Genomic DNA, 27103 nt, shown 5'->3' with positions numbered 1-27103 from the left:
ATTTGCTATATTGCATATTTTTTTTATATTGCTTTCTGAAATGTCGAAGTAGTCTATTGAAAGAAACCCTGGATTGTATTTCTCTTAGTATATATATCAGTCATACAATACCTAATGAGTGGAGTTCCGTTGTAACCTGATTGGTAGCTGAGATAAATGAAAGAATAAGTTGATCTATTCATTTATTCAATTACACTACTCGTTATATTTTATTATATGCTACCATCAACACTCTATTTGTTTGCACATGCAAATTACTTAGCTTATCTATATTACCATAGTGATGTTACATGTTGTATAAATAATACTTTATTTAAATGCAAAATAGACAGACAGATAAGATGCTTACCTAAAGTTTGATATTAAGAACATTTCTCTGGTTCTTATCGTTAATTTTTTTAACAGTAAACTATATTGTAACAAGACAAATCAGTATTATAAATAAAAATATTTAAATTCTTGTGAACTATAATTTTTAATTATAGAATGCTTGACAATTTTATAAAAATTCTTATCATCTTACTAAGTTTATTTACTAATTTTATATCTGTCAATGGATTTTCAACAAAATTACGAAGTTGGGATGATGTTTATGGTTATGATGCTATATGGAATTCACCTGGGGAAAAGGAATATACATTAAATGAAAGAACTTTAAATAATAATGCATCTAAATACATTCAAAGTAAAAATAAACAAACGAAGCTGAAAAATCAAGGTTTTGCTGATAATTTAATGCTAATCGATGGTGCATCAAAAAATGAAGGTACTGTATTAGTTAATCGACATGGCAAATGGGGTACAATATGCGACGATAACTGGACATTGAAAGAGGCAAATGTAATATGTCGTATTCTAGGCTTTCCATATGCTTTACAAGCTACAACAAGAGATTATTTCTTTTCTAATGGCGAATGTAAGTTTATTTAAGATTTCATACAAACTTTATTGAAGTATGTACTGATTAAATGATTCTTTTACAAAGATAATTCCTAATTACTTACATGATTTCATTTAGTTATCTAATAAGAAAAGTATGTAAATGGATGGTTTCAGAGTATAACTTAAGTTGAACTGTTCCCAGAAAATGAGATCCAAATAGTTTTTCTGAAAGCATAGTTGACTAGAAATAACTAAAATGTCAGACCATTTGACATATTAATCTCAGACAGATATTGATTTTGCACAAACTAAATGATTCAATTCAGTGATTAAAATTATAGTTGTTATTTCCCATAATTTCAGTCATCAATACCAATGTATTTCAAAGACTTCATTAAATGTAGATAACCATTTCATTTTTAGAATACTGATTATATATATTGATAATATATTTAATGAGAACTTTACTTTTAGGGAAACATGTGAATGATGATTAACTGAAAAGCATTAATAAAAACAACTAATAAATTCTCTTTAAGGTGGTTAATTTAAACGAATTGACTTTGAATAAAATATTCAAAGCAATGATATGTTTAAAGGTCTCAGGTAACAGAAGTTGTGAGTAAAAAGATTGATTTGTACAAATAGGATTGTTTATTTCCCTAAAGAAAAATATCTGTTCAATGAATTCTGTACATTCATCATTTGTAAAAGGTGTAAATGTTGGTTTCAAAATACTCCAAAATAAATTCACTTGGTGTTGTTTTACTTGTATCTTCCCATGGTTATTTAGAACTGCAATTGATCAGTCTCTTGTTGGCATATGTGCATCCTGTGCGGATTGCCTCGATATAGAATATAGTCATAAGCTTTTTAAGCTAAGATGGATAGTGGCTAGCAGTGGGATCCAGGACTCGCATTTCGTCCTATTAGGGACTCGTCAGCTGGATATACTTGTATCCCAGAGTTGATGTTTACTCTAGGAAGATACAAGTAAAACAACACCAAGTGAATTTAAACTTCACCCCAGTGCACAAGCGAGTAGCTATCAGGACTCAGTAGCTAAATGGATAACGCAATAGTGTTTGAAGAGGACAGCATTGGGCTCGAGTCCCGGAGTTGACATCAACTCAGAGATGCTAGTACATCCAGCTGACAATTCCCAAACAGGACAAAACAGGCATCCTGGATTCCACTGATAGCCACTATCCATCTTTGCTTAATCCATAATAAATCTTTTATGGGAAATTTTAAAATTACAGCATTGTTTAAACTAAAGGTCTGTTTTATTTAGTCTTTTTAGTAAATTAAATCAAATAACATAGGAAATATTCATTTATTAAGCAGCATGAAAACAGTATGATTCTATTAGCTTAACATTTACATATCTAATTGTACAATAGATAAATGTCTAAATACAAATAAATTCATATTTTAGTTCAGTTAAATGTAATGAAACATACTGGCTACTTAATTTCTCTTTACAATATCGGATATTTTCTTTTATCAAATTACATTATTATTTATTATTGAAGAGAATAAGGACAAAGACTTAAGCAGAATAGAATGAATTCATTTTAATTCGTTTGGTTCTCGTCAACTGCTTATGACATGTGATGTTTAAAATTCATAATTATAAAATGGTTTTAAATTGCTTACATGAAAGAGTTTAGACGGTAGTTACTTTGAAGGCATATAGGTGTAGCATAGCAAGGATATAAATAAATTTAATAGATCGAATAAAATATTGTAAATGTATACCTTGTGTAAAAGAACATTCTACAACATTGATAGTAGCAAATGTCCAATGGTCTAGAAACAAGTGAGTGCATAACATGTAAACGCTGATAATAAGAATAAAACGAGTAAAGCTCAGTTAATTAAAACAAGATTACTAATCTAGAAGACAGTCGAAATGATGTAATTAGTTAGGAGAAAGACTTTATGATGTAATAAAGGAATATTTGTCACCAAACCAAGGGAACATTAACAATCATCTACTTTCGAACACGTAAACAGGTTTTTGACTCCTAGTAGCAACGACTTCAGTAAACTTCAGAAGACTGGAGTTCGGATGCTTATTAATCAACTTGAAAGATTGTACGGTATCAAACTGATGCCACTCATCCAACAGATGTTTAGTAATTTCGCTGTTTAAAACAGTTGGATTCAGTGGCCCACAAGTATAGTGCTCACTACGAGACGAAAAGCTGCTATATTTGATCTCGCTTAGGTTATTCATTATATACAACTTAGTTGTTTTGAAGTGATGAAAACTCTCACCTAATATCTGCTATTCAATGGTCCTATAAACGGCGGAGCATCTTTACCAAATTTATCTCCTGGTTCGTCCGATCTCCATATACCAACTATCTATTACATTATTTTATGGTTTCACGTCGTGGGGTAATCTTGAGCAGTTACCGAAAACAGAAGATATTGAACAACTGTGTAGTCCTTTTATGGAACTCCCCATAAGTGCTTATCCGTCACCTTATCAGGGGTCTGAGCGAGGACCATCAGACCTCACGGCCAGCTCTTAACCATCAGACCACTAAGTTCTCACCCAATGGTTGTCTAACTAACTTCAGTCCCTGATGTAAAACTATAAAAACTGAATAGTAGTCACAATAACCTATACTAATATAATCTTTCGTAAATAAACCTCTATTCATAATGTATAAGGAGAAAAAGGTCATAGAAAACCTTCGACTTAATACTATACGAAGTACAAAGTTATATTATAGATATTTGGGTTGCTTAGTGTCCTATACCAGCTTTAATCGGTAGTCCTATATCATTTGTGATATCTGAAAATCTAAGCTATTCCAAATAATATGATTACTAGGGTCTTCACTTGCCATATCCTTGAGTTATACATAGATATGAACTTTACATTAAATACAGTTCATTCATTTACACACATAGACAATGATTTCTTACATGACAAATAACGTTGTACACCGACCACCTGAAAATTGATTAGTTTCATAGCAGTATTCTTTGTTCTGTCTTATGAGCACACTCTGTCTCATGTTATGAAAGTACTTTAGAAAATGACTTATTACTGATCAGAGTTTATTTTTTGCTACTTTTTCCTTTGAATTTACTTTCGCTTACTTAGGATTATTATTTTTTGACCTTGAAAATATCTATTATATCGCTTTTCATATCTATCTACATACGATCTGATATTTCTTATTTCACTTGTCAGATGATTATTTACTGGATGATGTCTATTGTAAAGGAACTGAATCCTATTTAAATGAATGTGTTTATTGGACAGAACATGATTGTTTAAAACGAGAAGAAGCTGGTGTTATTTGTCTTAATCCTGAACCAATTAAATGGCAATATAATGTTAGGAATCCTCAAATTGAAAAATTGTCTATTACTAATATTAAAAGGATGAAACAGGTCAGTGAAAAATAAGCTACCATTCTATAATCTGTACTAGAATTTTAAACATTTGGCGCTAAGGTTTGTATTTTTATATTTTATGAACGTTTATAAATAGTCATAAATCTGTTTTGACATTGATAAAAGATTGCATAAAACAGTCATCATTTTATAATCATTGAGAGTCTTAATGTTAACTCAATGGCGGCATACTGGTTGTGTTATCTCATAGAATATTGGAAGGTTTTCAACCGTGATGTCAAATTATGCTAACAAAAAACTAGTAAAATATTACTAGTCTTACGGTAAATGCAACCGTTTCTTCTTAAAAAAATGAAAGTCTCTACAGTCAAAAAATAAAAATATTCCTTCTGTTTGACTGTACTAATTACCACAAACCAGTACGAGAATAATATCAGGCACTCCCAAAGATTGTGTCATCCTCTCCAGTGATAATAAATCATAGTGTCACATATATCTGTATAATAATGAGTTATTTCAGGCCTTCGCTATGCTATGCAATATTTCTTTTAATTCATAAAATTATTGCAATCAAACTAAGATTGATTATTTAACACAAAATTCTGCAAATACTCAACATTATTTGTCCCTTGGTACAAAAGTTTCGAAAGATTTTCAAATTATCTAGGGAAAATCTAGCAACAAGATCACACTTTTTCAACTCCTAAATAATATGTGATGACATTTGTTAGATATTCTTCTTTACCTAGTCTAAACTACAAGAAATTAGCGCATACAACTTTACTATAAATGAGTCGTAATGTGCCTTACATTTCCTTTGATTCGTTAAGTAATCATTACAGTGAAGTGACGTTTGTGTCACTTCTTGACGTGGTAGTTTTTAGTATATAAAGACTATATATATAGTTCTGGTTAGTATTAGTTTCTGCTCCAGGTCAATGGTTTCTAGTCTTAAATAATCTAAAACAAACATGGCCTACACTCAGGCCCTATTATGTTGCTTGAGATACTTTCGTGAAACGGAATTTTATTACTTTTGTGTTTTTTGCAGATGGATGATTTTGATGGAGCTTTGTTTTTTAAGCTGGATGGTTTGGTCGTAAAGTTTTCATCATTCACAAGGACGATGAAAGCTCCATAACCAAACCATCCAGCTCAAAAACAAAACTCCACCAAAGTAAATACTTTTGTACGTCATGAAATGGTTTTAACTATAGTACGGGATATGTTCTTTACGTAGAATTCCTATGTATTTATATAACCAGTAATTATCATTTCTTGGCTACTTCATGTATGAAAGACGTGAAAAATTTAATGCCCAAATCATTCTTAAAGTTTGGAGCATTTTCTTACTAGTTAGAAAAAAAGTTTAAGTGTAAGAAAGTTTAGCATTCTACCAGCGCGAATTACCAAATGCCATCATTAGAAGATAGACACTTTAATTCTGCATCACTTGGATCTAAATTTACCGGAAAATGAATTTCAAGCTTCACACTATAAATATATTAGTATTATAAAAGTAAATCAGGGAACTCGGCTTTGGATGGTGTAAAAATGTTTACATATCTGGGCAGCATCATTGATGAACATGGTGGATCTGATGCAGAAGTGAAGGCACGGATCGGCAAGGCAAGAATAGCATATTTACAACTGAAGAACATTTGGAACTCAAAACATCTGTCAACCAACACCAAAGTCAGAATTTTCAATACAAATGTCAAGACAGGTCTACCGTATTGGGCGGAAACCTGGAGAACTACGAAATTCATCATCCAGAAAATACAGGTGTTTATTAACAATTGTCTACGCAAAATACTTCAGATCCGTTGGCCGGACACTATTAGCAACAACGTACTGTGGGAGAGAACAAACCAGATCCCAGCAGAGGAAGAAATCAGGAAGAAGCACTGGAAGTGGATAGGACACACATTGAGGAAAGCACCCAACCGCGCCACAAGACAAGCCCTCACATGGAATCCTGAAGGCCAAAGGAAAAGAGGAAGACCAAAGAACACATTATGCCGAGAAATGGAAATAGACATGAGAAGAATGGACAACAATAGGATAGAACTAGAAAGGAAAGTCCACGACAGAGTGTGTTGGAGAATGCCGGTCGGTGGCCTATGTTCCACTGGGAGTAACAGGCATACATAAGTAGGTAAGTAAATCATGGGCAGAGTAGAGTGGTATATCCTTTAACATTAACAATTAAGGAATCACATTTTATTTTAAAATAAATATTTTTTTATCATATTCAGAGAAATTTCTCATTGATCCATAAAACTAGAACAAAATCTAAACTGACCAACTATGTTCATACAATTCAACATATACTATCAACTTAGTCATTCAGTTGAATGACTGAGTTAAGAAACGATCATCAAAAATGACCACTACAACATAGAAATTAACTATCCTTTTCAAAATACTTTTCTTTTCATATAAATGTTTGAAATACATATCGAAAGTATTATTTAACCTTATATAGAAAAGTGAATAAATTACATAGTTTCAATAACAAACACTAAGTTAATATTAGTGAATAAGAAATTGAATAAACTGTAATGTTAATAATTTTATTCCATTTAATCATTCTTTTTTACTATGATTTCACAATCTACATTTATAAATAAATTAATATATTTACGAATTTGCGTCACCGTACACCATCTCATAACAGACCTGGTTGAACTCCAATGGTAACGGCTTCTCACTAGAACTCCAGGAGTATCTCTTCAAGTCAGTCACTAGTGAGCAGATGATTATTATCAAAAGGGGTTTGTGAAGATTTTAAAAATTTCACTGATTGAAATCATGAGTCAATTGAAGCTAGACCACCATGGAAAACCTGGAAGCATTGGCCGGCCGTTTCGTCCCAGTATGGGACCCCTCAGCAATGGGCATGCACGATCCCGCACCCCGCGAGATTCGAACCCAGGAACTGTCAGTCTCGCGCCAAGCGCTTAACCAAATAGACCATTGAGCCGGCAGCCGGTGGTGTTAATGTCTAACTTCAACCAATCCACGAAGTTGCGCGGGGTGCGGGATCGTGGATGCACACTGCCGAGGAGTCCCATACTAGGACGAAACGGCCGTCCAGTGCTTCCAGGTTTTTCATGGTGGTCTAGCTTCAACTGACTCATGATTTCAATCTGTGAAATTTCTAAAATCTCCACAAACCCCTTCTGATAAAAATTAATATATTTGTAATATTAAAAGACTAGTACTTGAACGAAGAACATTCTTTTCGATAAATTCCCTTCAGGTTCTACGATTATATATCCAAATGAATAATTCAAAAAATTGTCCAGGTCAAGGGTAAAATACATCGTTTAAACCACGTGAATTTAGGATTGTGATAAACAAAATACAATAAAATTGTTAATGTTAATATGACTCATATATAATGTTAACTTGAATCTGCGTATATGTTAAATGAAATTTTAAGATCCATGATCAGAATAAATATGGGTCAAATAGGGTGAGAGAGAAATAATAGTGCAATTACAATTCGATCAAATAAGTAAGACGTAATACGGAGGTATGAATGGGAAGTGAATGAATCATGTATAGGGGAGATTATTGATGTTTTTAATAGCGTAATGAGTAGAAAAATTAAATTTTTTGACGTTTCATAACATAGTTTAAGTCTCTTCTTCAGAGAATAAATAAAAACGGCTTCTATTAAGCCATGAAATGTCAAAGAATCTAATTTTTTCTACTCATTGAGATATTACAAATTTATTAATTAACTTATAACAATCTATTCAATTTATACGAATATTCGTCAAGATTAGAACGAATAGTTTGACAGTAATTGATGATTTTGATTATTACCCTGAAGATGTCCAGACAAATTAGCTGGACGAAACGTTGGAATTAGTTAAATTTCAATTGTTAAGATTATTTCAAATATAGTTTCACATATAATGACTAATCTATTTAATGTTCAATTTATCTGAAATGATGAAATCTACATTTATGTAAAAGTGTGAATAGTATCATGTAAATATCTTTGTATAATAAAATGTTAAGTAAAATAAACTAATTCAAAAATAATAGTGTCTTAAATCTTCTTTCATTCGTCACTTAATATAATTCGTTTGTCAATAAAACTTTAAGTGTCGTTAGTGATATGCTAAAAAAAGTCGATTGTAATTCCTATTTTTATTGTTGCTTAAATCTCCTCTCGATACAATCACATGAATAAATAAACACACTTTATTTATAAAAGAAAAAAAAAACCTTTATTTTAGTTCTTGTTTCAATTACTTTACTCTGTCATGTGCTTTTACCAATACTTCAAAAAAGGTTTATACCGTTTTTATCCTTTTAAATGATTATTTAAGTAATATATATATATATATATATATATATATATATATATATAAACAAGTCAGTGGATTATATAGATAAAGTAGGAGATTTTCTAATTACTAGCTGACCATTCACAACTGTCAGTCATACGAAAGTATATATATATATAGGGTAATTAGGGAATTTTATTAAAATTTTATAATCTCTTATCATAAATAGTTTAAAACCAATGAAAGAGTTATTAAACTTGAATGAAATAGTATCTAAAAGTACAAGAAACATAATACCACATGTTACCAGTATACTTAATTGTAAACAACTATTTATTTTGAATGACATTTTGATTTTTATAGTTATCATTTTATGATAGGGTATCAAAAACTTAATTCTAATGAATTCCACCTATCATTCTTGTATTATCGATAGATTGTGTGTATATTCAGCTTTATTGTCAACAGAAGAACTTTTTTGTGGATCTATAGTATTTAGTTCCCTAATTTTTATTTATTTATGGCTAAATACTAGAAAAACCTAAAAATCCATTCAATGTCCTTTTAATTATGCATTAAAAAAATCTTTACATATATTCGTTATCCAAAAGACAGATAACTTTCAGTAAAGATTTGTAGAAATGATTCGATAATTTTGTTGAGTAGACTTAAGAATGAATTATATTTATTTATGTTATAACTTGTGACTGCAGATTAGATAGCAGCAATTTATCGATCGGAACACGTAAGAACGGCCTAGAGTTCCGATTGGTCCCGCTTCCCTCTCTAGCCCAGCCAGTTGAGTCCAGAACGCAAGTCAGCCTCTGAGATATGAATCATTATATTTCAAGCACACTGAGTTTATATACCAATCAAACCGACCACAATGTACCAATAAAATGTGAAACAACATTTGTACAAGAACTAGTCAAATGTGGCCGTTAATGAGGGAGGTAGTAATTAATAGAGAGGACATAATTCAAGAATGGTAGATCGTATAATAATACTTCATAGGTAAAAATAAAACTCATAATAAGAGGGACATGAATATGAATAGTTTAGTTACATAACAATTATACGATAAAAATATACGCATAGTATCGCTTCATAAATGGGTCCCAAAAGTTACCATTCATTATTCTTATCGGGATACAACAATTTACTTAGTGATTGACAATATGAAGTTTTCTCTGGGTGGATTTTTTTATCTACTCAATAATGTTTGCTGTAAATTACCGTATCCCACGTTAATATCAGTAACTGATTTCTCAGCTAATCATTACATAATTTTGGTATGTTAATCAGTTAAAACTATCGCTTATTGAGTTTAGTACATAATATCAAGGAATTATTAAAATCCACACATTCAGTCATCAGTAATTGTATAAAATTAAAGGTGAAACAAATCGTTGTATTTAAAGAGGCTTTACATTCTTGTCGGAGTAATTCCATCATACTTTTAAAAACTTTGTAAATTATCTAATTCCTAATACTTTTGAATTACTAACACTTGTAGCGACTTGGTTGCCATTTCGAATTAGGTTTCTACTAATGGTAAGAATAACTACATATCCGCTTATAGTGGGTGAATCGAATTAAGCTTAACTAGTTTTGTTTTTATTTAGTCAGCAGTTATCATCTTTTGTAATGTTTGGTATATTTGAAAACATATACAATCACTTAAATGATGTTACTTCGTAAGTATTTATTCCTTTCACGATACTCATGGTATTCAACATTATGCATATACTGTTACTTTCGAATACACTTAATTAAACTTGCCTACTTCATGTCTGACAAGCATGAATGATTTGATTTATGTTAAATTTCACATAATAATCTGATTATAGATATGCAAAATAAAATTTGGAAAATCTAGTACATTCTCTGATTTGGGAGCTAGAAAAGTCTGTAAAAATTGTGAAGTCGATAAGGAATTGAATAAAATTCCATAATTACCTAAAGAAAATTGATTTCCCTCCAGATTCACTAATAGCAACCCATTCCTCTCTAGATTTACAGCCTTGTCAGTTATTTTCGATATGTGTCCGTTTCCTTTTGATTTGAATCATGTTTGTTAGTTGGACAATCATCATCCATATTACTCTCCTGTATGTTCGTTTTACTTTATCTTCTCGTTATAACTGCTCAGTTATAACGTAACTCATATTCGACACTTAGTCTCCAGTAAGCTTGTTAATGATCTACTAAATTTTCATTTTATTATATGCTACTGTGTGTAAAATAACTATGAACTCAGCAGAACTGTTTAAATAAATGGAACAACTGCAAAGAAAATTTTCTTTGCTAAACTGTTTTTATTATGCTTGAGAGTAACAGAAAAAGTTGTGGAATATTAAATGTTCTGAACAATAAAGGAGATTTCGATATGTGAACGTAAATAGTACCGGATTATGAACACATAAGAACAGCCTAGTATTCATCGCTTGGTAAGTAGAAACTAACGTTTTGAGCTTTAAGCTTTTACATTTCTGAATACTCATGTACAAAATACTACTTTTCACACTTTTTTGAAACAATAAATTAATCAAATCAGTTCTAATGGTAAGATATTTTATACTCACTGTTGATTATTGTCAATAAAATCAGTTTACTGGCCATCTAGGGCTAAACAAACGTCAAACTGACAGCCAAGGATGTTAATTCATGAAAAAGTGAGATAATAGACTACATTACCGTCCTTGATTGTTGACTCATTTGTAATTTTTTATTTTATTATCGTGCTACTATTAAGTAGTTGAAGTATGTTCAATGAAATATGTGTTAGTATGTTTTGATATTCCTGTCTGAACATTTTAATGTTGCGATCACTCAGTTTGATGGCTTAATCACACAGTTTTCACTGTCCCCCTATAAAACGCCATCAGTAAAAACTTAAAATTAAAGTGAAGACATGATCAGAAATCAGTAAACATGAAATATAAGTGCTTATCGATTTCAGTCTATGTATTACTGGATGTATCTATTCATACTAGCTAAAGTATATTTCGAAAGGATATAATTTTAGTCCTTTTAAGCGGGCCAGTTCTGAGTTGGATCTGCAACCAATTTTTATCAGTTACGATACTTACGGAGACTTTATCAAGACACTGTTATCCAAAGTTTTTGTTAATGTCGTTCAAACGTCCTAAGGTATAACCGTCATATTCTTTGCGACTGCAGACGTGCTGATGATGAATACCAACGTACACTTAATACTTAAATGAACTCTACAAACATTCAACTTAATATCAATAAAATGCAACATCCTAAAATAATTTATGGTGCATGATTGACAATTTACTAAAATTTAACTGGTTAAAAATTATTCTCTAGTCGATATTTGCATCATTCTTATATCTCTCAGAATTTCTCAAAATGCCTGATTCGTCGACTAGAAGGCACTAGAAAACCATTGCCAAAAGAACCACTCAGTTCCCACAAGGCTTTTATAAACAAATACTTCGTTGTTATTTTAAACTATGAACCAACGTTAATTTTATACCTAATTTTCTACTCTAGGCATTCTTCAATTTATAACTGTTCAAAGAAGCATTTTTCTTATGATTAGTTGATTTTTTAACATGTTAATATCCGCTCAACACTTATGGAAAGAGTAAGTGCTGCTATAACCACCCAAGTGACATCTTCTATTAATGGCCTGAAGAAAAAGAGAATAGAAGTTGTTTATGCTCAATTAAGCCAAAATTATGAGAAGCTTTCAGTTTGCCTAAGTGCACCCACTGGTTACGAGGCTAGAGGAAAATATGGATCTCTTAGAAAGTGAATTCTTACTGGAACAACAGCTTTAAATAACTCAACCACTAATAAGCTGAGAAATCTTACCAACTTTGTTCCATCTTGTTCCTGAATCTTGATCTCCACACTTCATTGACATTTTTTCCAACAGTATAACAGAATTACACCGTTATCTTAACTGTGATGCATTCAGTATTTGACGCCAATGTTATGGTTTACGTTGTGACAGGGGGTGTTCGAAATCCGATACTGATACACGGTGTGCTACGCGCTAACCCCTCCCCAACTGACTACTTGAGAGAGAACACAAGAGTGAGCAAGAAAGTGTATTAGACTACCGTATAAATTGCGAAAATACTCATTCATAAACACACTACTCTATCCTTAGTAAATCGACTCATTTCTTAGCCAATGAAATACACTTGTCCTTTAGGTCCTTCTAATTTTTGTAGATTGACCTTCTCATTATGCTACATCATGGTAAGCCAGTAAAGCAGCTGATTATCTGCTCTATGCTTCAAATAATCCAATCTCCTCGGAGTAAAAAAATACTTATGAAAGTATTGAAGGCCATTATAAATAAGATAACGCTTACTAGCACGCACGCATGTGACACCATCTCTTGAGGAGGACAGAACACTTGTTTCCAAAATTCTTAAGTGTTCCAGAAAATAGTTGCATTAAACTTATGAACGCGTTTATCTAATCGTACATATATATCTAAATAGTGTATTATTATACAGAAACGCCAATCATTTCGTTTTCACCCACGCCTAGATTGCTAGAAATGTTTTAGTTCGAAAATTTTATTACTGAGTATTGACTATTCATTTTAATATAATAGTAGGGAAAGTAAGGTAATAAGGGTTAGTAATTCAAATTTTATACTACTGAACTTTTAATTTTAGCAAATATTTTGGTCTGAGCTGGAAACATTTGAAAGCAGTAATCTTTTTATTGTCAAGGCTAGAGTTCCACAAGGTAGAAATCGACGAATGGTTATTGGAGCTATTTGTGTCGAACAGTTTCGTGGAGCTGAAGCGAATGTAGCATGTCGAAGCATGGATTATTCATTTGCTTCATCATATTCTTCAGTAAGTTAATTAATTTGATTGTAACCACTATTTCTAGGTCAGATTTATCATAAATTATGAGTAATGAATTTGCAAATACATAGTTTTTTAGTATTTCGAACTCATGATATTGGGTAACTTTGAGACAAATGTCTGAGTTTCATTTACCAAGCTAAATTATCTTCACTTTTTACAAACTTTTGAAGCTGACACCAAACTTTTAGGTGACTAACATTAACTATGTTACTCATTAAGATATAGCTAGGAAGTCCATAATCTAATAACACTAGCGGCTTTGTTCATTGTAATGATAAACTAATTTAAAGTTTATCAATATTTGTGACGGTGTTTATTTTCCTGTTATTAACAATTAAAAGAAACTTCAATCCATCTTTTTTGGAGTATAGGCTCCTTGAGCTAACGGTATGTATCCACAAGTTGTCATCAAAAATAAAATCCATTAGGTGTTGATATTTATACTGGGACATGAAAAAAATACTCACAACTTCAGACGCCCAGGCGTTACTTACTAGGCTACAGAATCGTAATACCCACCAATTGACTAAACTTCTATGATGTTTATTACTGATTGTTAATATTCAAAATAAGATCAATCGAATTTTTGTGAATATTCATTAAGACTCATTAAATAATCTCAGTATTCTTTATATCAACCACAGTATCAATCTCTAACTCATTCATGTAATAATGTTTATCAAATTATTATCTTTTCATAAGCTTTTTTACGATATAGTTTCTACAGAAGCCAATAATGTACTTATAATTTAAATGTGCTGATTTTTTATTTGTTAGTCAATAACTTACGAACTTTCGAAACTGTTATGTGTACGTACAGTTGTCTTTTCTTCTACGTATTATAATGTCCATCTTTGCAAGATGATAACACAATATTGACTGGAACAGAAGTTAAATAAAGTTCCTTTTACTTTATGTGAATTGTTTGTTATCTCTTTCATTTTTTAAGCTTTCTACAGAAGACATTTTTCCAAGCTTTTCGTAAATTGTTTTTTTTACACGTCATTTATTATCACTCTTCAGTAAAAATGAAATCAGTTAGTTAAAGTCTCTTGTAAAGGATTATAGATTTAGTATCCAACCCACTGATTATAAGTGACTAAATATATATTTAATATCATTTTATGTGACAAAGCAGTTGTAAAGGACTTAAATCACTGAAATAATAGTTCTTTGATTGAATGTTGACCTTTCAGTAAAATTCTAAAATTTTGTAGTTTCATTGCACTCTTAATCCTTTGGTTCCAGAGGTTATGATTTAGAAATAAATTAACCGACGTCCTTCATTAGATATCTACAAAATACCAAGAGTCTTGCAATCCTTTTATTACAATCTTTTAAAGACACTGTATTTCATGGTATACGGATCCAAAGAGTTTATTGAAAATTGAATCAGATCAGTAGTCTAATGTAACGACATTACTATATCTAATCGAGAACTTATTAACACCACTTACTGAATATATGCTAACATTTATGTAAAACAACAGGTGCTTCATAATATAAATATAACAGATATTTGACTGCACATAAACATTCTGTTTCTGATTCACAGATACTTTTCTTCCCAAATTCACAATCAAACAACAAACAGGAATGAACTGATTAAATGCTTAATTTTAGTGTAAGACTACTCAGTAAAACCTAATTGATATCGTCTGAAATTTAATAAAGGCACTTTCATTATATTACCGGTTTATTTAGCATTCACCTAGTGATAGTATTTTAGATTTAAAAATCATATGCTATGTAACTAAATTGCATATAATTTGATAAGTGATGATTTTCCTACCTAAATCATTGCAATCATAAAATGCTGTTTATTTTAAGGTTCCACTGAAAAACGTGAAGACTTTTACCATACCTTATCCGGTTGTACGAATCGGGCATTGTTTTGGAAATGAATCAAAATTAGAAGATTGTGTTGCATTCACTGATCCAAACGGAGTACCATGTTCAAATAATAGTTTGGGAATAGTAGTAAACTGTTCAACAGGTAAACTGGTAATTTTAAATTTAGATAATTATTTTGTTACTCATACATATCATGTACAGTAGTTTGTATTGATGACTGTTGTTAATCCAGTCATTCAATATCAAACTGCAGAGTCAAATGCAATGAAAACAGTTGACATTTTTATGCTCCCAAGTGTTTATGATAATTGTTTCGATCTATCATGTGAAGGATGTTTGACAGAGACAGCTAATGAGACAACACCTTAAGTTATACGTTAATTAAGTGAATTCCCTAAATAGAAGCTAATACTATTTATGCAGAATATCAAATAGAACTTAAATTATACAAGTTTAGATATCTTTCTTAATACAAATTTTCCACATTCCATAAGATGTATAGAGTTTATGTAAAACTATCGAGCACAACGGCTAAGCAAGTCATACACTTCGTAATGGAATGAATTTTTGCGTAGTCATGAAGTGTTTTTAATATTTCGTGAATAATATTTCATTCACAAGCCCATTCTAAATCTAGAAGAAAAGCAATTTATACGTCTAATAAAGTTTATTTATAACCCCTCGATGAAATTGCCATGCAGTTGAACAAAATAGACTAAAATAATGACTTTTACAAGATTACCAGAATACTATTATTTCTTTCAGTCAGTAATGATAAACATTATCATTATTTTGAATCTCAGTTTATGTTCATATTTTTTGTAAACCTACACACGATCCAAGTATCCCGAAATTGAGTGAGTCCTAAGAATCAACTAGAAGGTATAATACAAGCAATGTGTATTGATTTTCGGACAAGAATGATAATTATTGGTTATTTCCTTCGTCAAACTAGTAGGTAGTTTGACAGGTACTAGATAAGTTATCTATTCTCTTACACTTATTATTGTGATTGTTATCGGTTTTTGGTGTGTAAATATACTTACGTTCTAGTCAGGCTAGACACGTGTTCTTGATCTGAGTTGTGTTGACATCCTGTAGAATAGACACTGGGAGGTATCTAGTGTAGATATTTGTCTACGGCTAATTAGCGTCCCATTTGTGTAGACGAGGAAAACCGAGAGTTATAACATATATGAATTAAAAACTAAACTCCTTGTTTTACTACATAACTGTGATCCTATATGGCACATGCCTTTTGTGTGTGTGCAAGCAGATGAGTATGAAAGAATCTTATTTAATGCGAATGAGTCATTTGAGTTGCATGTATTTATAGTATGATCGTGAACAAGTTGTTTGTGGTTGCTTCATGTTGCTGAGTAACATTTTCAACTATAACCATAAATCAATGTTTTTATTTGTAAATATAGTTTTAGCTGATTTGGAACCAGATGTTAAAGCATTGGAATCTTCAGCTTACAGTAGTATGATTCCTTTATTTCAAGCACAATGTGCTTTAGAAGAAAACTGCTTTCCTCCGAGTGTTTATAATTTGATTAACAGAAATCGACATTTAGCGTTGATGCATATGCGTCGTTTATTGCGTTTTTCTTCAATTATACACAATGTTGGAACTGATGTCTTTCGTCCACATGAACCGCCTGAACGATGGGTATGGCATGCATGCCATATGTAAGTTTGTCAAGTTAACTGTTAAAAATGCGTTTGTTCATGTTTATGTTCTATGAGGGATCGAAAGTAGTATTAAACTACCTATAAGTTTAGAAACTACAGATCAAAATGATGGATTGTGTTTAGCACTTAAATCCAGGACACACGTCTTGTGCTAATTGTGACTCATCGGCGGAATGTTTATGTACTACAGCTTCAATTAACATAGCGGAACGAGAGCCCAGTATTTGCATCCACAACTATAAAACCCGAAACCTTACATACGTACAACTTTATATCAGTTGAATGAATTCGTGACCAACTGAACCCAGTGACTCAGTGAGTAGGGCGTTGGACATTCGACGAAAAAGTTACCGGTTTCTAGACCCAGGATGAACAACGACAATGGGATAAGGACATATCTATCTGATGAATCTCAAACAGGATGAGGTAGGCGTCCCGGATTTTACTCCCAGACACAATTCATCTTTACAAAAACTTAAAAATATCCTAAATATAATCAGTATGATTTATTAAATTATAATTATTTTAATATTGATATCAATCAACTCATTCATTGCTTGTCAATCAAAACTTTATTACTTCAACTGCAATTACTCACACTCGTTAGCCATCAACAAAGTTATGAGTTGAATAAAAATAGAATAGTGACAGAGCTATTTTAAAATAAACACAAATTTTCCAGCCAATAAGTATACAAATGTATTGTATAGTGAGTTACCAAATACCAATTTTATAGATGAATAATTAAAGTACGTTTGATTTTATCAGTATGTGTTATTAATAAATATAAAAATGTGAAGGAAATAATATTCACTCATTCTGTTTTGCAATTACTTGTCAATTATGAAAACACAGAAAAATTGTGGGTTCTCTAGTTACCAATTTTTAAAGGTAATTCCAGGAGTTCTGGTGAGAAGTCATGATTATTGGAGTTCATAAATGTCAAGTTTGAGGTATTAAAAGGTTTACGAATTAATTGAAGCAAGATGTGTAATAAACTGGATACTGGTTCAGTCCTTTAACGGTTGAACGCCAGCAACAAGTCCTTAACTTCCTGTATTTAATCTCTGGTTGGGTTGTGGATGTTCAGTGATAAGAAGTCCTATACTAGGATGAAACATCTATCCAGTCCTCCTTGGTTTTTAGTGGTAACCTAACTGTGGCCTGTAGGTGGCGACTACAACCTATAGATTGAACTACCCTTCACAAAATCCCTTCAACCAAAATAAAAATAAACTTACTTCAACAATATGTGACTTACCATTCTTCATCTTCTTTATCTATATATAAAATACTAGGTTCTGTGAATTGAAGTAAACTTGTTGTTCATAGTGTATTTACTTGTAGTGCCATGTTAAAACCACATAGCATATTCTAGCTTCCAGATAAGCCAATCTATTCATTCTCCTTGAGTCACGTTTTGGCCTTGTCAAATATTCACTTATCAACTTTAACTGTTTTTATATGAGCGTATGTGTGTACACTTTTTATCCTATTCATCACATGTCTGTAACCTATTTTATCTGGCTATGATTATTGATTAACGCTTGATTAAATGGAGTTGGCTCACACGCCTTCTCCACTGCGAGTCCTTTCGTTTCGCTTCGCTCTCTCTTCGCTTCGTTCGCTGTGATTCTCTGATTGAATGTTCCGATCAACGAGTGTACAAAATATACGCATTCAAAAATCCATTCTCGTATTTGAATTATTTAATTCCGTTATTCACCAACGCGGATTAAGTCGATAATTATATACGAGGATTGACGATATGTATATTTCAATAACAACCAATTATACGATATTACTGGAGTCAGATATCGGGCAACTAAACACTTTTCTGGAGAGCTTAAGTTTAGTTTGTCTGATATCCAATGTGTGATTACAGTTTTTAACAATATTTTACATACCTCATTATGACATGGTATGTATATTTGCTTATTCTAAACTGATTTAACAGAGAAGTTTCTTTTCTCAAAAGTTATGATTTACAATTCAACGGATGAAAAAAAGTATTACAATCATGGTTTGATTTGTGGAAAATTCCATCTATCAATGATATCAGGATTTATTTTTAAAAATGTCTGAAAAAAAATGCATGAACATGATATTAAACGATATGATACAAATGTACAATCTCATTCATTCCATACTAATTCACTCCCTGATGGAAATATATTTATTTTTTTATCCACGAATAATTTATTCTCGCTAAAAGTGATGAATGATAAGAATTCGAGTTAGTTAATCCCTAGAAATTGAATAAATCTGAGTTACTCATAATTTAAAAAGTAACTTTTAGTAAATACATTCTATGTTAATTTTTCAATTTCATTTTAGTAGAATAAGAATATGAACACTAATATATAGAAAAAAGAAGTTCATTCAAAATACTTAGATCGGCCACTAAAAACTACTTGCCCCCAAATGCCCTGGTACGGCCGAGGGTGGGGAGAGTCAGCACTCTCTCAAGATGCTTTCACATGGCCACGCGTACACAGCCACTACCAGGGAAGTCTTGCACCCTGCTAGTGTTGTTTATGAAATTTAGAGGACGAAAAGCTAATGTCCGGCACTTTAACCGAGTTGGTGGACTCGAAGGGTTCACTTAGGGGGGTTGAAAAACCCTGGTTCCAAACTAATGGTGCACATGGGCTCCAGTATCCTGAGAGAACAGTAGGCGTATGGACTTACTGTTGGCCACCGGCTACCATGGGACTGCATAGCCTGACGTTGCTCCCCTACCTTTAGATAGAAGACTCTGCATGTGGTCCCCTAAGGAAACCACCCGCTTCAGTTTGATCACTTGGGCAGTATCTTAGCTCATGCACAAATCAAGTGACTAAAAACTAAATCAAATCATTTATAAAATCAAAGCACGAACATATTTTTTTATTGTTAACTCTATAATTTAATCGAAATAGTTCAAAGTTCCACGACAAATCGGATTGAACAATTAGAAATAAAACGGTTATGATTAATTCAAAATAAACATTGATCGGGAATTTTATTAATTTTTACAGTTTGCTTTATTTTTTTTATTTTTTGCTATTTACTTGAGACCATTCAACTTTATATTTTAAGATGTTTGGATTTTAGTAATTTCTATAAGAACTTTCATCTAAATTTAATCGAATAGTTCCATAGTATTTGTTTGAGATCATGAACTGATTGATGTTAGACCGCCGTTGGAGACCTGGAAGCACTGGACCGCTGTTTTGTCCTATTGTGGGACTCCTCAGCAGTGCGCATCCACGATCCCGCTCGCGGGATAGGACGAAACAGCTATCCAGTGCTTCCAGGTTTCCAACGGTAGTCTAACATCAATCGGTTCACGATCTCAATCAAAAACTTAATAATCTCTACAACCCCTATACTGATAGTTTCATAGTATTCGCGCGCTGAGTTGATGTGAAACATTAAATAGGGGATGAATGTATTTGTAAAAATCTCAGCAAATCAATTTACAGGGTGAAACGTTGAATTTACTTCAAATTCATTTGTTGAGATTTTACAAATACATTCGTCCTCTTTAATTTTAGTAACTTTGTTCATATTACTTTTTTAAAACTCTCTAATGTAAAAGACAACTTTTCTAATATTAGTAAGACATTTTTATTTTGCAATAAAATTATTTGTACATTATTCCATAAATCATATCACTGTACTGTATTAGCGGATAATTTTAATGATTATTACCACTAAAAAAGATCAATTTTAATCAGTTTATGTAGCCTAAGTGCGTAAGTAAAACGTAAATTTTCCCAAACAGAAATATTTTATATCAGAGGGGTTTAGTGGATATTATAGTAATTTTAACGGTTGAGATCATGAGTCAATTGAAGCTAAGTCACCATGGAAAACCTGGAAACACTGGACGACCGTTTCGTCCTATTGTGGGACTGGAGTTCTAGTGGGAAGCAGTGACCAGTGGAGTTCAACCGGGTCTGTTGTAAGATAGTAACTCACTAAAGACATTGGTGTAGGTGTCGCTCAATTTCGTGGATTGGTTGAAGTTAGACATTAACATCGTTGGATGCCGACCGGTTCAGTGGTCTAGTGGTTAAGCGCTCGCGCGCGAGACAGATGGTCCCTGGGTTCGAATCTCGCGGGGGGTGGGATAGTGGATGCGCACTGCTGAGGAGTTCCACAACAGGACAGAACGGCCGTTCAGTGCTTCCAGGTTTTCCATGGTGATCTAGCTTCAATTGACTCATGATCTCAACCATAGAAATATTTTAGTTCAATATTAATTTGTTATCAGTTTGAAGATGTAGAGATTGTTGAGTTTTATTGTGAAATCATGAACTTATCAATATTAGATTGTCATTGAAAATCTGGAAACACTGGATACTAACAACATTTTACCCATTTTCAGCTAAGATAAACACATTAGTGATTAAGCATCAATACGTCTGAATTTCACAATTATGCTAAACAGATCATAAACTATTGGTATGTCTATGAAAATATATAACTGTACATTAAAGCAAACGATTTAGTAAACTATTTAAACAATATAAGCAAAGATGGATGGTGGCTAGCAGTGGAGTTAAGGCAATATCGAAGAAATCTTCACAGGATGAACATATGCCAATATCAGACTGATCAATTGCAGTCTTAAACATCAATAGGAATATTCAAACAAAGAATACAAAATGAAATCTATTCAGAAATATTTTTGATTAAATAAACAAAATTGACTTCTTTCTCATGTATTTTGATTATGTTTATGCATCTCTGCCTAATTACTCTTTAATTTATGTCTTCTTTTGCCTTTTAGGCATTATCACAGTATGAAAGTATTCTCTTATTATAAAGTTATCAATGCAAAGCAACAGATTATGGCTGTTGGTCATAAAGCTAGTTTTTGTCTAGAAGATAATGCTTGTAAAAATGGATATAAAAAACATTTTGTTTGTTCAACCACACTAGTAACACGTGGGGATCAAGGTGAGTAGAGAAATGAAATTTTACGAATTCTGTATAACAAATATTAGCGGCACATTTGCATAGTTTTGACCGGATGCTTTAAAAGTTTTAATCGTATCGATTTATCTACGGTCTTTTCAAGAATTTACTCTTTCTGTCCCATTTGATTTAAAGATGTTTTCAATCAATATAACACAAACCGATTCACTAGAATCGTAGGATTTTGATGTTCTAATTAAACTACACAAATCATTATGTTTATATACTGAGTTTGGAAATTCATAATATGGTTTTTAATTGACTGTAACCACTTTGAAATTACACAAGTGGGTTACCATCTCAACATACAGAAATACACGGCCAAGAAATTTTATATCCAACCACTACTAACCTACTGTACAGATTATGAAAAAAAAGGTATTTGGAAAGTACCCTATAAAATTGTCAGTCTTGCGAAATAGAAAGGATATTTCCTAACATAATTATATTGCTTTGAGAAAGATTGAGGACTAAAAGGCAAAGGACAATCATTTTATTGTATATAATACTGTATAACAGTTACCTTATACAGGATTCCAGTATTACCATGGTTCTATTGAAAAATTGTTATCGATAAATAAGTAATAAATTTGATTAATAATCTACTTATCTTTATCTAATAACTAAGTTATTTTGTTTAATGATTTAACTAAACGACCTTTAGTTAATTAATACAACAATTTTTTTAGAAAAATAACCCACTTTGTTAGATACACTTTAAACTGTACTGAATATTTTTGTTTAACATGATAATTCACACTTAACTATAAACGAACAAGTAACTTCAAATAAGATAATAAACCATATTTAAATCAATTAATATTATATTCTCATATTATATAGTTGAAAGAAAGAAAAAAACAACAACATTAGAATCAACAATGAAATCATCCTATAAACGATAGACTACAAAAGTTAAAAACAATCAAAATCTACCTTCAACATTTAACACTGAAATAATCTACTTAAAGAAAGACTAGATTTAATCATTTTGATCAAATTAACTTATTCGAATAAAACTATGGAATATTTTTTTCGGCTTATAATTTGAATGTCAACAAATGAAACAATCGATTAGGTATTTTTTTTACCACTAAAATGAATTTCTATTTTATTTTTTCCTTAAGCATTTAATTATTCCCAGAGAAGGGTTTTTCGTGGATATTATAGTAGTTTAATAGTTGAGATAATGAGTCAATTGAAGCTGGATCACCATGGTAAATCTGGTAGCACTGGACGGCCGTTTCGTCCTACTATGTGACTCTTCATCAATGCATATCCACGATTCCGCCGTCCAGTGCTTCCATGAATAAATTTAACTGACATTCTATCAACTGCAAGTTAAAAATTCTCATTACATTATGTACATTTTAAGTGTGTGTACTGGCTATAGCAATAGCGTAATATACAAGTTTAAAACGTGGAACTTTGTCAAATCATACGTCAGTCTACAGTAAACTAAAGGATCAGAGTGGGTCGTTCATTGGTTACCTCACTCACTAATACTAGAAGAATAAAGAACAATTATCACAATATTAGTGCAATCTGATCACTTAGAAGTAACTTTCAAAGTCGAGTTAGATTCACTTATATCTATGTTAGACGATCATATATGAATGCATTAGTCGTTTTATTTTGCCCTGAGATTGAAAGTCATGCCTTTTCATATACATTGTATCTTTGGTAATTTCCGCCAATACAAATCAACTATGACTTACAAAATAAGTTCACTTTACATTGAAAAGTCTAAATTTACAACAAGTAATAGAATTTCTAAAAAATTGACTTACATGTATTAATTAATAACTCTGAAGTGAAATTAGTAACTTAAGGAAACGAAGTACATCATTTTTGCCTAAGATTAGAATGACCAACAAATATACTGTTACTTTAGTCATTTCAAGCTATCACGAGTCTTGATCTTACAATTATCGTTGTACATTAATGCCTCAACCTGTTTTCATAAGTTGTGACAATATAATGAATCTTATTGGTTGATTTGAAAGCCAAAAACTTGACTTACTGAATTAGTACGCAGCTGCCTAGATCCACAAATATGAGCACATAAGACAATGATCTGACCATTTCAATTATACTGTTTGGACTAGAGGGTTTCTAACCTACCTTAGATTTCATTTAACCATGTAATACTTTCGACATCTACACACGTCATATAGTTTCCTTTCAATTCGATTATTTATACCATTTTATTCTTCGTACCTTTGAAAATAGATACTAAATAACAAGAGGAATGCAACTTGTTAACTTATCACTTCTAACTGGTTATAATAAGGCCGAATCAATAGAACAGTCTCGAACTTCTGTTAGCTATTAGACTGTTCAAAATATTCGTTAATAAAATAATCCAGATTTTTTTACTTTTGACTAACAGACAGGGTTTAGCACTGTTTCTATAGTAAAATCTATTATAAGACTTGTTCAGATTGTGTTATTCTACCAGAATTCACCATACTCTAAATCCAACAGTAAAATGTAGTAAGCCTGATGAGCCCTGGTTGGTGGTTATTTTTCTCCAGCGTTTCTTGATCTGAATCAACATCACCATTAACCTACAGAATCTCTTGCTCGCAAATAACTATGTGGGAAGTCAGTGGAAGTTATCCGACCTTGATGTGATAAGCTGTGCACTATCGTGAACTGACTGTAGCTAAAAGATATATTAAATTGAATTTCATCTCACTGGTTCAATCGTATCGTGCTGAAGGTCATCGTTTGACCCATCCGGGATAGGTGTGAACAAACGAGGATTAGCAAACTGAGAAATAACCATAAAAGACGAGCTGGTTTCGAATGGTTCTTTAACTGATGTTAATCTTTTTAACAAATGACATCAATTACACAAACACTGGAAAATACAAATTAATCACTTTTATGCCATCGTTCTGGCATTGTATTGTAGCAACTTGGGGTAACATACATTTGTCCCAAGCTGTGTTGATCCCAACCGACTGGATATTTCTTGAATGTGATCTCATGATATTGGTCTCTTAAATTAACATAACCACCCTTAAGCTATCTCGTCAATCACCACAATTGCGCAGTATTAAATTGTAATATCAAATCCATTTTAATTGAATCCTTGACTTCGCGACTTTTAATATTTATAATAACATAAATCCCTCACTCAATATTTTTATTGCTATACTATACAAGGTATTAGTCCTGGATGCCAAGATAATTATTTCCACGATTATGATTGTCAATGGTTAGATATTACCGATCTAATTCCAGGTGAATATACATTTCAATTGATTTTAAATCCAGACTTCTTAGTACCCGAAATTACTTACAAGAACAATGCCATAGAATGTCGTCTATCTATAGGACATACAAATCATCATTATGCCGCATTATCAAAGTGCCATTTGGTACATCCGTATGATTTGTGAAAATTCACAATTGCACACGGTCACATACATAAACATATCAGTTTTACTTTGAAAAAACATCATATAAACTAGATACATTTATTATCCTGTAATCACATTATAATATTGATTCACATGCATCATTGGTTATGCACCATGGACATTTATATTATCAGTAGAAAATTAATAAAATTATATCAAGTGCTATATTTCACTATTTTCAACTAAATATATTCGGGATAGATATAAAATTTATGTGCAACATGTCTTCCATTGATATAACTTGACTTTAAAAACCAACTGAATTTCAAACCGTCATCAACTTAAACTACTACTTAACAGACAAAGTTCAAACAAATTCTTATGTAAAAACATAAACTATATACAATTTACGGCTACTTTAGAGTGAAGATCCTCGCCATTATCGGTCTATAAGTATAACCATTTTTATGATATACTAAATCATTATTATATTATATATTATTCTGCTTGAATAGATGACTCGGTTATTACCTTCCTTCTACTCCATTGTCTCACATGAAGAAAAACCTCACTGTTACAAAACGTGAATCCTACATAAGTAAACAATTTTCTCACCTGAGAAATTAACTTAAACCAACGCATATGCTTTTAAGCACTATTCATATGGAGACTTCAAAACATCCCTAGAAACTGTATTTATTTTATATGCAAATTATATATTCTAGTCATCTTATTTGCTATACTCCACCTGTAGCTCTTCTAGGATTATTGCCGGTCTCAAGCCCGGATAAAAAAGGAGGGTTGGGCGTGGAGTCAGCAACCCCATCGCGTAAAAAACAAACTTGCTAAAAAACACTAACCAGAATAAACAATTTAAACTCTGCCTTGGGAGTTGAAGGATGAATTATGACGCCTCGTGATGAATACCGAGATTGTTCGGAAGTCACGAGGTCTATCCCCCTTCTAACAACCAGAGCAATAATTTTTATAGGTACATGGACTGTCTGGACAATGTGAGAGACCAGGAGGACTAGTCAAGTAGATAAAGAAATGAGATACAACTTCGCGGTTTTCGGAATCAGCGAAACCCATTGGACCCAAGCTGGACAGAAAAGATTAGATTCAGGAGGGATGCTGCTGTAATACGATCACAAAGCGGAAGATGCTCCACACACTCAGGGAGTTGATCTGATGCTGTCCGAAGATGCACGAAGTACTATAATAGGATAGGAATCTCATGGATCTAGGATCATCAAAGTGTCATTCGGAATAAAGAAAGAGGGTATTACAATGAACGTTATGCACCAACGATAGCAATGATGACAATAAAGATCTGTTCTACGAGAGGCTACAAACAGTCATAGTGAAGTGCCCATGAAAGGACCTGATAATCCTGATGGAAAATGTAAACGGTAAAATCGGAATGGACGACAACGGTTATGAAGATATATAGAATTAAGTCTGTTTTGTTATTAGTACTATTATAACAATAGAAGAACAAGTGCAGACAGACTGGAAAGAAGGATATCTCATCAACATTCCAAAAAAAGATCTGAGCAAATGTGATAACTATAGGGGCATCACACTACTATCGGTACCAGGAAACGTTTTCAACAGTGTTGTTGGACCGGATGAAGGATTCAATATACGCCCAACTTCGAGATCAACAGGCTGAATTCCGTAAGAATCAGTCGTGTGCAGCTCCAATTGCGACACTACGGATCATCAATATTGAATCCTGGTATTACACAAAATATGTCAATGTCCTGAAATACAG

The 27103-nt window shown here is 32.1% G+C and overlaps 1 protein-coding gene across 3 annotated transcripts; it reads left to right on the top strand.

Annotated features, from left to right (window-relative positions):
• Positions 1–189: 189 nt before the first annotated feature.
• Positions 190–25548, top strand: LOXL2B_1 (Lysyl oxidase 2B; the record flags this gene model as incomplete). Of its 3 annotated transcripts, none has more annotated exons than XM_051209210.1 (7): positions 190–916; positions 4097–4299; positions 13295–13423; positions 15269–15434; positions 16723–16984; positions 21768–21937; positions 25130–25525. In XM_051209210.1, the coding sequence occupies exons 1-7, from the start codon at positions 487–489 to the stop codon at positions 25363–25365; spliced, it is 1596 nt and encodes a 531-aa protein (XP_051074643.1). In that variant the 5' UTR covers positions 190–486. The 3 variants fall into 3 exon arrangements, with proteins under 3 accessions (XP_051074643.1, XP_012800829.1, XP_051074642.1); XM_012945375.3 differs by having other exon boundaries at positions 13238–13423; positions 25130–25365; XM_051209209.1 differs by lacking the exons at positions 190–916; positions 4097–4299; positions 13295–13423; positions 15269–15434 and having other exon boundaries at positions 15563–16984; positions 24876–25548.
• Positions 25549–27103: the final 1555 nt, after the last annotated feature.

The sequence above is a fragment of the Schistosoma haematobium genome, chromosome 1, assembly GCF_000699445.3.
Source record: "Schistosoma haematobium chromosome 1, whole genome shotgun sequence".
NCBI classification, from domain to species: domain Eukaryota; kingdom Metazoa; phylum Platyhelminthes; class Trematoda; order Strigeidida; family Schistosomatidae; genus Schistosoma; species Schistosoma haematobium.
This window is presented reverse-complemented; position numbering and strand designations above follow the sequence as displayed.